Source organism: Ailuropoda melanoleuca, chromosome 13, assembly GCF_002007445.2.
Source record: "Ailuropoda melanoleuca isolate Jingjing chromosome 13, ASM200744v2, whole genome shotgun sequence".
NCBI classification, from domain to species: Eukaryota; Metazoa; Chordata; class Mammalia; order Carnivora; family Ursidae; genus Ailuropoda; species Ailuropoda melanoleuca.
Window position 1 is genome coordinate 89,286,233 of NC_048230.1, and position 14,161 is coordinate 89,300,393.

The window sequence follows — 14,161 nt, forward strand, 5'->3', positions numbered from 1 at the left end:
GCCCATCCTGTGGTGTAGACAGCAGTGAATTGGAGGGGAAAGGCAGCTCTTAAGACATTTTATTGTGAATCATCTAGGTTCTTTAGCATTCAAAGACATTTACATCATGGACCTGAACTATTTTTAAATTATGGTTCTCATGATTGATCGGTTGTGTTCATTCGGTTGCCCCAGCTCTTTGGGACTGAAAGTTCTTGTCTTGGACAGTGTAAGAATTTCATATACGTTATCCTTCTTGGTACTTTTAGTAATAAGACTTGTCTAAAACTCCAGTCATGGGAAAGAACAGAAAGAACTTGGCATCAGCTGTCAGCCCCCCTGTGCTGCCAACCAGTGCTATGGCCTGTCCTCCTCACTGTGCTGAGAGGGTCATGGCAGGGACCCCCACAGTCCTGCCAGCCTGAAGGTGCTGTCACCCTAGGAACTCCACCAATCACATCTGAGGCCTAAAGGGAACTTCCTCTTCTTGGATCAATAGTCAGGTCCGGAGGTGAGCATCTATCATCTGTCCAGGAATCACTGTTTGCCAAAGAAGAGCTTTGTAATGAAGTCTGAAATCTCTTTTCAGAAAGCAGGAGGCACTTCCCCACAAAACTGTAGGAAGTCATATTTTCACCAATCACTTCACGGACCAAGTCCAGCTCTGCCAAACGCCCCAAACGTCATGCTTTGAATACTAAAGGCTTTCCAATGAAGTACTCCAATTTCATTTTTAAAAGAGAAATATAGAAATGCTATGCCAAAAAAAAAGGAGCAGATGAGGCACCTGGGGGGCTTGGTCGGGTAAGTGTCTGATTCTTGATTTCGGCTCGGGTCATGACCTTAGGGTCGTGAGATCGAGCCCCACATCGCGCTCCTCACCGGGCACGGAACCTGCTTGAGCTTGTCTCTCTCCTTTTTCCTCTGCCCCTCCCCTGTTCACACACTCTCTCTCTCCCTAAACAAAAAATAATAATAATAATAATTTTTTAAAAAAAGGCAGGAGTGTCCTTTTTACTCACAGTGTGGTCTGTGGAGCGGCAGCGGTATCACAGTCACCTGGGCGCTCGCTAGCAATCCAGAGTCTCAGGCCCTGCCCCAGGCAGTGTCCCAAGTAGAGAGCGGTTCCCCCCCCCCCAAGAATCACACAGAACAGCTTCTTTGCTGCTGTCTCTTGGGCATGAGCTCACTGAGCTGAAGCAGTTACAGGTTTATTCTGCTGCAGCTCGTGTGTCCCTATGCTTCTGTGCATTATATTATTTACTCCTAATTACGGAGCAGTTCCTTTTAATCCGTTATTTTAAAATCCTTCCTAATTAAATTCTGAGGTAAAGAATCTCTCAAGGAGCCTACAGTGGCATCCTGGGATGACAGTGACTGAAAGCAGCCCTGGGTGGTGTCCCGACGACCCTTTGTGTGCCTAGAGAAACACTCTTCGATTCACAGAAAGCGCTGGAGGCTGCGAAGGCTCCAGGCTCACCTTCCCTTCCACTTCCACCACAGGGAAGAGTTTTCTCAAAAAACCGACCGAATGATCTCAGCAAGGGGGGGGCATCTCTGATTTTCTACCTAAACATGAATCCCTCATCTGGTTGGGTGAGTTGCAGTGACTAAGAAGAGCTTGGACCAAGGAGGGCACATGTGTAAAGCCGCCACTGGGGCCGGATGACCGAACTCCTGCTAGCGGGCCACACATCCGGCGCAGCTGTGGGCTCTGGCAGCCGCCAGCCCAGCGCCTGCGGCTTAATTAGACTTTTTATCTCTACATTCGTCTGAGGACATCTGAAACCTTCAGTGTGGCCTGTCACTAATTAGGTGACTAATTAAATAGTTAGTGCTTACTTGCTGATCTCAGAGCTAAACCCCAATGAACAGGTTGGTGGTTGTCATTGTTCCATACCGTCGGTCTCAGCCCCATGAATGGACGGACATTTGCTCCCTTGGTTGTCCTTTTGATACCCAGACAAGCACAGTGTGGTGGCCAGGCCTGCGGCACGTGCGCTGCTGTCCTCTGCTTTGCCTGGGGAGCAGGCAGAGATCAACGGGGCAGGTCGAGTCTTGCCTCTTGTTATGTTGGCATCACAATGGGACCTGTCAGGGGCCCACGCCGAGACACCGAGACACCGAGATACCGTCTGGTGACTGGGGTGGGGGTGGGGGAGGGCCTTCCCAGGCAGAAAGACTTGCCGTTCTGCCATCAGAAAACAATGACCCAGACTCCCTGGTGTTGCTAATCACAATTGAGTTTCCTAATCTGATTCCAAGATTTAAATGTAATTAATGTTAAATGAGAAAAATCTTCATTTACTGAAATTGTCCATTCCTGCTCATTTCAGGATAACTTTTCTTATCTCCTACTGCCCACTTTAGATACTCCCAGAACAAAAGAAAAGCAAGACTCTTTGAGCAATATTAGGCCTTTTGGGGGATAAGCTTATTGTCATTTTTTTTGTGTGCTTTTTTTTTTCGTGAATCTTTGGGGTTAAGTGGGGAATGAGTTCTTCATGATCACACAAAATACAAACCACATGTGCGGACTGAGTAATAGACGCACCCACCCTCCACCCTCTACTATCAGATCATTTTCAAATGATGATGTTGGCACCTGTCTTGGATTGCATTCCTTCAAAAGCTGAAAACAAAGAATTTGGGTGCAGTTTATTTGGGGGTGATCCCAGGAAATTACCTGAGACCGTAGGGTGGTGAGGTGGGAAAGGGAGGGAAGTCAGCAAAACCCCCAAAAAACACTGGTCAGCGGGTCGCTGTGGGCAGCTGAGACCTAATGCCACACTGGGGCCTTCAAAGGGACACAAGGGAAAGTGCTCCCTCTTCAGGTGAGGGAGGTGTAGTATTTACCCACCAGTTAATGTCCCTCTGGTCACATGGTCACCTTCGGCTGTTCTTCCAGCCTGTCCCTTCACCTCCCCTGGGCAGAAGATGCCCCCAGGCAGAGAGGGGCAGGAAGGCAGCGGGATGGGAGAACCTTTTGCAGGTGATGTGGGTAGGCTCCCTACCATCCCCATTTTTTTAGTTTGTTCTTTCCTTCTTAATATTCCATTGTCCTTTAGCAAAGCACGTGGGCAGAGATGAAGGCAGAGAAAAAGCGAGGCTAGATAAGAAGGCTGTGGCAAGAGGATTTCATGGCCACCTCTCTTCCCAGGCGTTCTTGCAGGTCTGAAGAGAACCCAGGTGTATCAGAAAGTTTTGCTGGAAAAAAAAAGACAGCCTTGGGGGACCTGTCTTGGCAAATACTTTATTTCTACTTTGGGACAGAGAAAAGGTTAGATCGGTAGTCAAATTGTGGTCTGTGGACCAGCACTTCCAAATAACACTTGGGGACCCACTAGAGATGCGAATACTCAGGTGTCCCCCTGTAAGGATCAAATCAGAAATGAGGGGGAGAAGGGGGCAGGGCTCTGTGTTCTCACACCCCTCTGGGGGGCAGAGTCCCAGAACCACCGAGTTAGGGTGTACTGGAGAGAGTCAGTGTTCTGCCATGACTGATGGGGCCCAGGAAAATCATCCAACATCTGTGAAGCTTACTGTCCTCACCTGTACAATGGGGAGAGAACCCAGAATCTTTCCTCCTCACTGGCATGAGGGTTAAATCAGGTGATACATGCAAAGCATCTGGAAAAGCCTAGCCCTCAAAACTTATTAGACTGACACTGCCCCACTAATTAAATCTGCATATCTAGTTCCCTTGTGGCAGCCTCGCATTGTCTCATATGAGAGAAGAGCCTGGGGAGGTAGGCCTTTATATGGAAGATGCTTTCTTCCCTGAAGATTAGGGATGAATCACAGGTGTTTCCTGCCAGTGTATGTGTCCCTTCCTTGCAAGAGTTCCTGGTCTGGCAAAGACCTTCTCTTGTAGTTCGGCTAAAATGGCCACCATCTCTGGTTCAACATCAGGAGGACCAAGCAAGCTGACCAATGCTCTGTGGTGTTTCTATTTTGTAAAGTTGCTTGACTACGGAGAAAACTGGAGTTGTGCCCTGCCCTTTTAGCTGTCTACCCAAACTCAAGGATGCACCAAATCCCTTATGCACCAAAGAATCTCATGGTCGTAGGGGCCACATCCCTGGCTCCCACTGACCATCACTGCTTTTTGGGTTGCCAATGGATATTTCTCAGGCCCTTTCGTGATACTTGGATGCTTTGCAAACCTTAATCTGGACATATTTTAGATCCTCTAGTCTGTCACTAACCTCAAGTTTATCATGTAAGTCTTAGGCGGCTCCAAGTGCACCACCACGCCAAATCCAGGAATCCCTTACATTAAAAAAACAAGGCCAAGACAAAAATTTCAGCCTTTACTCATGTGTCTCAGATATTTAATGGGATCATATACTCCTTCAGTAAAACTTATATTAAACTCTACCCAATTTTATTAAGCACCCAAAACCCCTGGGAGCCTCTCATTTTTCTGTGCCTAGAATAGTGTTTCTCAAAATGGACCACCAGCATGGACATCATTTGGGAACTTGGGAAATACAAATTCTCAGGCCCCACCCCAGACCTACTGTATCAGAAACTTGGAGAATGGGGCCCAGAGATCTCTGTTTAAACAAGTCCTCCAGGGAATTACTTGGACGTCAGTGGCACTAGTCCATACTATCTATCTCCATCCTACTGTTCCCACCTTTCTCGTATGCAGCCTAACTCCCCAAAAGACCAAGGACACCATTACTCCCAGTCACACCTCCTTGACCAGCCTGAGCTCTGAATCCACTAGTCACTTTCTTGCTTTCCCATAGCACCCACCAATTGAATTATGTTGACCTGGTACAAACAAATAGAAGTGGCTATAAGCACTTTTAGGGATAAGGAGGTGTCAAACTGACACTTCCCTTACACCATTTGATACTGGGTGGAAATTTGGAGGAGAGGCCTAGAGAGGTGCCAGGTAGCCACCCCCTCTGGAGAATTGGAGCACTTGGAGCCACTGTGTGAGATCCAGACCAGACAAGGCCATCTACTGGGCACATGGCCTCTGGAGACCATCTTGATCTCTAACTGGAGTTCTCAAAAGAAAATTTCTTTCAAAGGGATAACCAGAATCTTCCCAATATACCAACATAGTAAGGCACTTGGGCTTTAAAAAAAAAAAAAAAAACCTTGAATTTCCTTGTATTTTAAGAACTTGTGATGGACATAATGTTGTGATCAGCTTCCTGGACATGAGGTTAATGTTGAGTAACTTTTTCTATAAGCAACAGATTGTGAAAATTCCAGACTCAACAACTCTGTACACCAGAGCTACTTGTGGGGGTGGGGTAATTTTAAAAAGTTTCCTGGGCCCCTATTCCTGTCATTATATTTTGCGGGCTGGGGTGGGTCCCAGGAATATGTATCTTTAAGACTCCCCATGTAACTCTGACACGCATCCGGCTATTGTAACCATTTATGTAGACATTTCCTCAAAATTGGCAGTCTTATCTATAAGGAAACCTATTTCCCCCTATCATTGCTCATTGTAATTAACCTGTTTTTATGAGCTTGTTTTCCAAACCACATTTTCCAATTCTCAACAAATCATATAACTTCTAGGTTGATAGCGGAGGAGCCTGATGTGGGGCTCGATCCCATAATGCTGAGATCACGCCCTGAGCTGAAGGCAGACGCTTAACCGCTGTACCACCCAGGCGCCCCAGCAGTCTTATCTATAAGGAAACCTATTTCCCCCTATCATTGCTCATTGTAATTAACCTGTTTTTATGAGCTTGTTTTCCAAACCACATTTTCCAATTCTCAACAAATCATATAACTTCTAGGTTGACATATCATTACTTCAGGGCTTACCAGGCATAATTATTAACTTATCATTAAACATGACATTGCTGAAGTCATTACCCATGTCATTGTATTTACACGCTAAATTGGACCTCGTAGAAAGCATTTCATACACTTCATGCTTAAACTGTCACCATTAAGAATAAAGGTCCAAGATCTAACCACCAAGCATGAGGAAACCTGCCCGTATAGTGTTAATAAAGCCTTGTAACCACCAGCATTTGCCCCAAACATAAAACCCGTCCTCATCCCCACCCCCACACGTCCAGAAGTGATCTCACTCACTGTTGAATCCCCACAATGCTTTATTCCAGTCTTAGGGACCTGATTAATTGGTGTCTTATATTTTACCATCTCTTGTGTGCAAAGGCCTTCCAGCTGGTCTTTTATAACTGCCGTCTTGGTATTACATCTTGTAAATGTTCCATATATATAAAACTATGTTCGAAGTATAAATGTATAACATTTTCACTTCATTTCCCATACATTATAAAGCAAAATTCAATTTCATCTTAGTTTGTTTTGCCACAACTTCCAAATTTCATTCTTCTTCATCAATGACCATTTCAAACATTACATTCATTTTCATTTTTTCAGTAAGGATTTATGTTTTACTTTTATGCAGAGATACACAACTATTCATCTGAGATCCTGAATCCCCAGACCTTCCCCCTAGTCCCTTACCCTGGGCACCACCCCTCTCCCCTGATGGGTCCCTGGAGAATTCACAGAGTACCTACGTTACTCCAGGCAGGCAGCCAGACCTTATTGTTGTGTTTGGTGTTGATTCTATATCTGTTGTCCCAGGACACAAGCCTGGACTCAGGCAGGTTTAAGAGTCTTGCTCCTTGGTCCTTTTCTCCAGGCCCCGTGCTCGTTCCTACTGGAGCTTCCATGAATAGGAGAGCCACGCAAGATGGCGCCCGAGAGAAGAGAGAAAGGGTTAGGGAGAGAGCTTTGAACTTCTTCCTCACCCCATGAACACTCCACCCACCTTTAGAAGAGCTCAGAATCCTTGACACCACCCTCTGTGGGTCTCTCTTTCTTTGGTCTCCCCCTGGAGGTCTGAGTACTCCATTACTGACAGCTGGGTGGCCATGGAAGCAGCTGCCATGCTGTTTTTACTAACACAACAGAAATGAAGTAGCCAAGGACATTGCCAAAAACAATCTCTTTTGTGATCTAAACAAAATAGTATTGCCGAAGAAAGTTAAAACTTTTTTTTCAGGGAAAAACAGGCAGATTCTCTTAATAAACGTATCATAAATATTTTGACCTGTTTTGCCTTATATTTTTCTTTTGGTATTGGAAATTCACATAACTCCCAACTTCTAAGTTCCATCTATAGTGTTTCATCATGAATTTTGTGACATTGCATAATATCATTAAGACTGAATTAGATCTGAGTTATCCTTTGACTACTTAAATAAGCAGTTAGGTTAAATACCTGTCTTGAGCTAGGATTTACTGTAATTTGGCAAACATTTTTGTCATTGTTGTGAACAATTCAGAAAGCAGGGATTTTAGTAAATTAAATGGTAACATTTAGATCAATGTGGGAGAATTATTTTCTGTCTGCATTATCTATTTATTCAAATAAAAGCATTAATGAAAGCAGTTAATTAAGTCACTGGCTTTGGTTGCCCTTGCTATGACAAAAAAAAAAAACAGGAAAAAATTAAAAATAAAAATAATGAGCATTCACTTGGCAGGCTGACAGGTTTCTCTTGCCCAGAACGGTAAGCAACATGAAAAGTTTTACGTTTCTTTTATCGTGTTCACAATAAATTGGCAATGTGACCCTCTTTATTTGAAGGATAAGGATGTTTAGACCTAATTTTGTAGCTGTCCTCCTGAAGCACGGAATGAAATGCAATACCTTTTACTTATTTCCCTGGATACTCTAATCCCTCCCTGCTTTACAAGTATCTTTGAGCTGTTCCTCCCCTTGTATCCACAGCAACATAAAATCCCCACTGGAATTATCTGCTGTGAAAATGCAGGTGCACTTGTTTAATGTTTCATTGGCTTGAGCACTTAACTTGAACTTTTTTTTTTTTCCACAACACCGTGACCTTTGATTTTGGAGCAGAGGGCTCACAGTGATGTTAGATATTATTTATGTACATGAAGCCAACACCATTAGTTCTGAGAACCGTGTTTTTCCTGTGGTCCTGCTATTCCTGCCATTTTGTCTACTGTGTGTCCAAATCCAAGATGTACCCTGTGACTCACTGTTCTGTTTGCAGGAACTTTTAAAATATTCATTGGTCATCAAATTAAAAGTCTTAAACATTTGAGCTCCATATTTCATCCTCAGAAGAGCTAAAATCTACTAAAATTGTACATTAAAAACTTTATTATTTGGACCAATATTTTTATTTTTATTATTATTTTTTAAAGATTTTATTTATGTATTTGACAGAGAGAGAGCACAGCAGGGGGAGCGGCAGGCAGAGGGAGAGGGAGAAGCAGGCTTTCTGCTGAGCAGGGAGCCCAATGTGGGGCTCAATCCCAGGACCCTGGGATCATGACCCGAGCTGAAGGCAGATGCTTAACTGAGCCACCCAGGCACCCCAGACCAATATTTTTAGATAGTTATCAATTTAAAAAATTAAATACTTGGATGTTTCTGAATCAGATTAAAAATTAAATAAAAAAATACAAGGTTGGAGAAAAATGTGGACACATTCATATAAAGGCATGAAAGAGTCGGGGAACCTTCACTGAGTAACAAGAAGGTTAACGAGGTTAATTTAGGCCCTGATATAAGGCCCTTATGAGGGCCTTACATACCATGCTCATGCATTTGAACTTAATGTTTTAAATTATTTTAATTAAAATCATTATTTATTGCAAATGTTCTATGCAGCAGGCAATATTCTAAACATTTTTACAGATACTATCACGTAATCCTCACAGCACCCCTGTAAGGCATTAGATTCTATTATTCCCATTTTACAGACTAGGAAGCTGAGCTGCAGAGAGGTTAAATAAGTTGCCACTTTCCCAAGGTCAAAAAGCTAAAAAGTACTGGAGCCTGGGGTCCAGCTGAGACAATCTGACTCTTGAGCCCATGGTCTTAGCTACCTTGCTCTGCTGCTATCATGGTGATGAGCTAACGTGGAAACTTAAAACCAGGAACAACTGAGATTTGATTTAATTTAAAAAGAGGTTTCCAGTGGCTGTGTGGAAGATGGGCAGGAGAAAGACTCGTGCCAGAGAAACTCACTGGAGACTATTTCTCTAGGCAAGAAGGTGAGCTAAGGCAGTGGGTCTCAGGAATGTCGGTGGGGCTCATTCGAGACATGTGGATCAGATAAAAGTGACTGGACATGGTGACCACTTGTGGGAAGTGAGAAAGAGGGGAGGAGTCTGAAGTTGGCTCTCCAATCCCTAACTCGAGAGATGGTTAGTTGGTCATGCCTTTGACGGAGATAAAGGAGCAAAGGAATGGGGCTCCAAAGACCTGTGTTTGAACACCTACTGAATTTGGGATGCCTGTGGAGCAGCCCCATTAGGACTGATAGGCATTTGGAAACTGGGTTTCAGGCTCAGAAGGAAGCTGTAGTGTAAATATGTAACAGGAAGTCATGGTAGTAGGTAGCCCAGCCCAGGAAGCAGGCATGAAGACTGGGAAGCTTGTGAGCAGGGATAGATGGGCAAAGGAGGAGGAGCTGGTACAAAAAGCAATCATAGAAGAGAATCTTAAGATAATGTTGTCCCAGACAGAATGTTCTATGGCTGCAGCTTTTGGCCGGGGTCTCTGTCATGGCTCTGGCTGTCCCCATTTCCTCCATTCACATCAGTGATGACGTCCTACCCTTGCAAGTTCCTGTATGACTCCCCATCCCCTTTTGGTTCCCAGAACCCTGCACATACCTGTCTACCTCTGTTCATTTGAACCCCATGGAGTTAGCCATCTATTATCTGCCTGGACCCTGATTGATAGAAGGATCTTCCCCCATGCCCACCTACCCTTCCTTCATGTGTCAGCATAAGTAGAGATTTCTCGTTGCCTCCCAATATTTATTCTGTACTTTGTTCTTGATAACAGAACCTTGGGCAATGTGGTTTTTGAAAAACACCATTTTCCTGGTTCGCTTTCTGCCACATGTGGCTGTATTACTGAGTTCCGGCAATGTAAGCAGAAATGTCACATGAGACTTTTAATTTCTTCTTAATGGGCAGACCTTTCCACCCATTCCTCCTTCCTTCTGACTATAATGTGGATACGGGATGTGATATCTGGAGCTCCAGGAACCGCCTTGGGCCTGAGGGGACCTTGAGAGTGGAAGCCTTGGAGAAGCAGACAAGCAAGGCCATGGCCCCTGTTGACTGCATGACTCCATCTTAGCACGAACTGGTTACTTCCAGGTTTATTAAGTACAGCTGTAAGAGAAGTGTGCTGGTACAGAAATAGGGAAAGAGAGAGGAGGAACATGAAGAGGAGACAGTGTTATTGGGGAAAACCTGTCTTCTGAATTAGGGGGAATGGAAGAATGGTCCTGTCGATGTTATTGGAGGTAACAAGGAGGGAAACAGGGTTGGGGGGGGGTGGCTGGTGGCCGATCTCTGTTTTCTTTATGATGTGGGAGATGTACTCACTTGAGAATGAGGAAAGGGGATCAGAGGGAGAACAAGAAAGGTTAAAGTCGTGACCTTGAAGACTGGATAAAGGACCAGAGTAGCCACAGTGAAGAATGCAAAAGGAATTTGGCTAAGGAGTGGAAAGCTGGTGCCTTGTAGATAAAAATCCAGACAATGCCCCCCACTCAAAATCTTTTGGAGAAGTCTTTAATTGCACAATTGCATAATTCAGGGTATTACAGTGTGGCAATTTGGCAATTTAGAAGTCATTTGATCCATGTTGTTAGATCGTTCAAATTATTCAGTGCCAAAGGGATTGTTTTTGTAGTAAAAGATATAGCTGGATAATTACTAAGCCGCCTGTTCACATAGAGCTGTAAAAACGGCATGTATATAACTGTATTATTAGTACAACATAAACCACATTTCCATCACATAGGCACCAAAGCCAAAATAAATTTTAACTTCATGTGGGTATAAACACGTATTATTATTTGCATTTTCTGTTAAATGGAACCAGATTAAAGACCTGTCATCAGTGTGCATTTGCAGACTGGCAGCCCTAAGTAGCTGGGTTAATTGTGACCTTTATGTTATTTGAACATATTCAAAAATTTTATTCTTATTATTAGAGGATAAGATGTGCTTGGTTTTCTTTGTATCAAAGAAGAATATTCATTCTTAAATGACACGTATCCTTAGAGACTTTAGAGCACAACCTTTCATAATATTTAGCTATTTTTAAATGTCAGGTGCCGCTGAGTTCATTACACTGCCGGCCCATGCCGTTACCAAAAGTCTCCTGTTTTTAGTGGTACTTAACAGATTGTCAGTAAATTGATAGCATTTCCACGTTTGGAAAAGTTCCAGTTTCCTCATGGGAAAGGAGGGCAGGTGTTCCCCTCAAACTTGGTGAAGGTTTCTTTTTTGGCATTTGGTTGGTTTAAGGGGAGGTGTGAACTAAGAAGAGATTTTAGAGAGAAATCTCTTTCTCACCATCCTATGAAAAGATCAACTCACTCATAAAATTTTGCTGACTTTAGCTGGAGGGCAAATTTGTGACAGGAGTATTTTAATATGTAAAGGGAAACATGGAGTGAGTCTTGAGCACGTCAGTCCATAGCAGCCTCTGCTTACGCGCTTGCGTTGTGCTACCCAACGTCACTCACAGGACTGGTTAGAGGACAGCCAGTTGAGTGCAGAGGGCACTGCTCGGGTTGGAAGAGATATGGCTCTCACCTCTGGTCCTGCTGTCCGTGAGCTTCGTGACCGTGAACAAATTACCTGGTATTTCCAACCTTGATTTTCCTCTGTATGCAATGCAGATAATAACAACTTGCCCCCTGCCCCTGGCACAAACTGCCTTGAAGATTAATCTCTATGATAATGTCCATGAACGTGTCTCGGGCCCTGGAAAGTCTGATGCAAACATAAAGCAGTTTTGCTTCTAAAAGGAACCTTCTAGAATTTCTCCTAGGTGATACTTTGGTATCTGATCTGAGTAATTGAGATGAAATACATATACATACACACACACACACACACACGCACACAAACACATAGAGATATCAGAAAATAATATATATACATATATATATATTCCTTTTGTAGTAAATGCAAGATGTGCCATATATATTTATATATATTATATATATAATATATATCTGAAAATAATAAAGTTAATGTTGACTGATAGGAATTAGATGATCTTTGGATCCTTGTCAACTGTTTGGTGTCTACAGGGCAATGGAGACAGAGGTTAGGTGAAAAGACACTGGAGCCAGACAGCCTGGGTTCATGCCCTGCCTTCAGACTCCCCTGCTCTGTAGTCTTGAGCGCATCACTTTGCCTCAGTTCCACATAATTAATAGGGATATTTTTACTGACCTCATGGTATTGCTGCTTCGAGGATCAAATGAGAGACACACAAAGCACTTGATGGTAAGCACTCAGAAGGTATCAGCCATGGTGGTTGTGATCCCAAGAAACTTCTTAGAAGTAGTCTGAAACTTCAACTCTGCATTAATTTACATTCAGTTTTCCTCCCTCCTCCCAATGTTGTGCTTTATTTTGCTTTACTCTGAGAAGCAATTTTTTTTTAAAGATTTTATTTATTTATTTGACAGAGAGAGACAGCCAGCGAGAGAGGGAACACAAGCAGGGGGAGTGGGAGAGGAAGAAGCAGGCTCCCAGCGGAGGAGCCTGATGTGGGGAACGATCCCAGAACTCTGGGATCACGCCCTGAGCCAAAGGCAGACGCTTAATGACTGCGCCACCCAGGCACCCCTGAGAAGCAAATTTTTAAAAAATGAAATGGTGCCTGGCATGACAGTATTTTAGCTTCTGGAAGTTTCTGCAGTTAGTTTCTCCAGGGCCATCTTCCTTCTTTCATTGAAATGATCGGTTCTGTTGGAACGTTTGTGCAAAAAGAGTTGCTGAAAAGAAAAGTTCAACAATTGGATGACACATGAAATAAGGTTAAATGGAATTATAATAATTCACCAAGTCGAGCTTTACCTCCTTTTTTATGTGTTCTCTTCTCTCTCCTTAGCTCTCACCTGAAGTTTAGTAATCTCACCCTGATTTCAACCCATGGACTCCCTGGAAAAAATCTTCTGGGCACTGAACAAAGGAAGTTTTTAGCAAGCGAGTAAGAATTCCATTTGCCTTTTCATTCTGAGGCCTAAATGTCCTAATTTGTGTGCATTTTATGCTAAATACAGTTGACCCTTGAACAACACGGGGCTTATAGGGGTGCTGACCCCCATGCAGTCCAAGATCTGCATGCAACTTTTGACTCCCCCCAGATCTTAACCAGTAATATCCTACCGTTGACCAGAAGCCTTACTGATAACATAAGCAGTCGATTAACACATATTTTATATGTTACATATAATATATACTGTATTCTTAAAGTAAGCTAGAGAAAAGAAAATGTTATTAAGAAAAAAACAAGGAAGAGAAAACACATTTACAGTCCTGTACTGTATTTATGGAGGAAAAAAAGAAGTCCATGTGTAAGTGGACCCACACAGTTCAAACCTGTGTTGTTCAAGGGTCAGCTATAGTAGATTTCAGACTGGAAAGGGAAGGGGGCAGGTTTTTCTCCTAGAGTTCAAACTCACTTAGAACATATAGGGACAGACCTGTTAATGAGGGAATGGAGAGTTGGGCTGCCATTTTTTATTTGTGGGAAGATGTCTGGCCTCTTCCAAACCACTGGGTTGGAGCCTGCTGACACAGCTACCTCCTGCACTTGGCTTCTGAGTAACACTACAGCACGGGGAAGCTGGGTGACTGTATTTGCATCAGACCAGGTGACTCCCTCAAGGTTCAGAGTTGGAAGATAAAGATGGGGTACTTCACTGGGGTGTGGGTCTCACACCCCAACTCCCTGGCTCTTTGTCATGAGTGGCTGATCATGCTACGACCTTCTTGCTGATCTGGGCAAGCTTCATTGTTTGCATCCCAGTAGAATCACTATTTGTCAACATCTGTTCTAGAAAATGTCATTTCATTATCACACAGCTTGCATTAATTTTAATTTCCTGTAGCAAAGCATGGGTACAAGAATTACTAGGCTCCCTGCCTCTAGAAACAATGTCCCAATTTTTCAACGAGGAGGAAGGAAATTGTTCCCTCTCAGGGTGTTCATTTTAGAATCCATGATGAAGAGATCTTCAAACAGTGAGAAAAACGGCAGTTTCCTTGCCAGCGGAGCCAGGCTCACTTTGACCTAACACTTTTATCAGACTGTGAACTTTCATTTTTTTCTTGAAGGACATCATCAGGGCAGTAA

The 14,161-nt window shown here is 43.5% G+C and overlaps 1 protein-coding gene across 5 annotated transcripts in view; it reads left to right on the plus strand.

Moving 5' to 3' along the window:
• The window catches only part of CFAP61 (cilia and flagella associated protein 61), a 293,467-nt gene that overhangs the window by 173,071 nt on the left and 106,235 nt on the right, over positions 1–14,161 (plus strand). For all 5 annotated transcript variants that reach the window (XM_011225478.3, XM_034641778.1, XM_034641779.1 and 2 more), the window contains one exon: positions 12,914–13,012. In XM_011225478.3, coding sequence (XP_011223780.1) covers positions 12,914–13,012 — 99 coding nt within the window. The remainder of the gene's footprint in view (positions 1–12,913; positions 13,013–14,161) is intronic.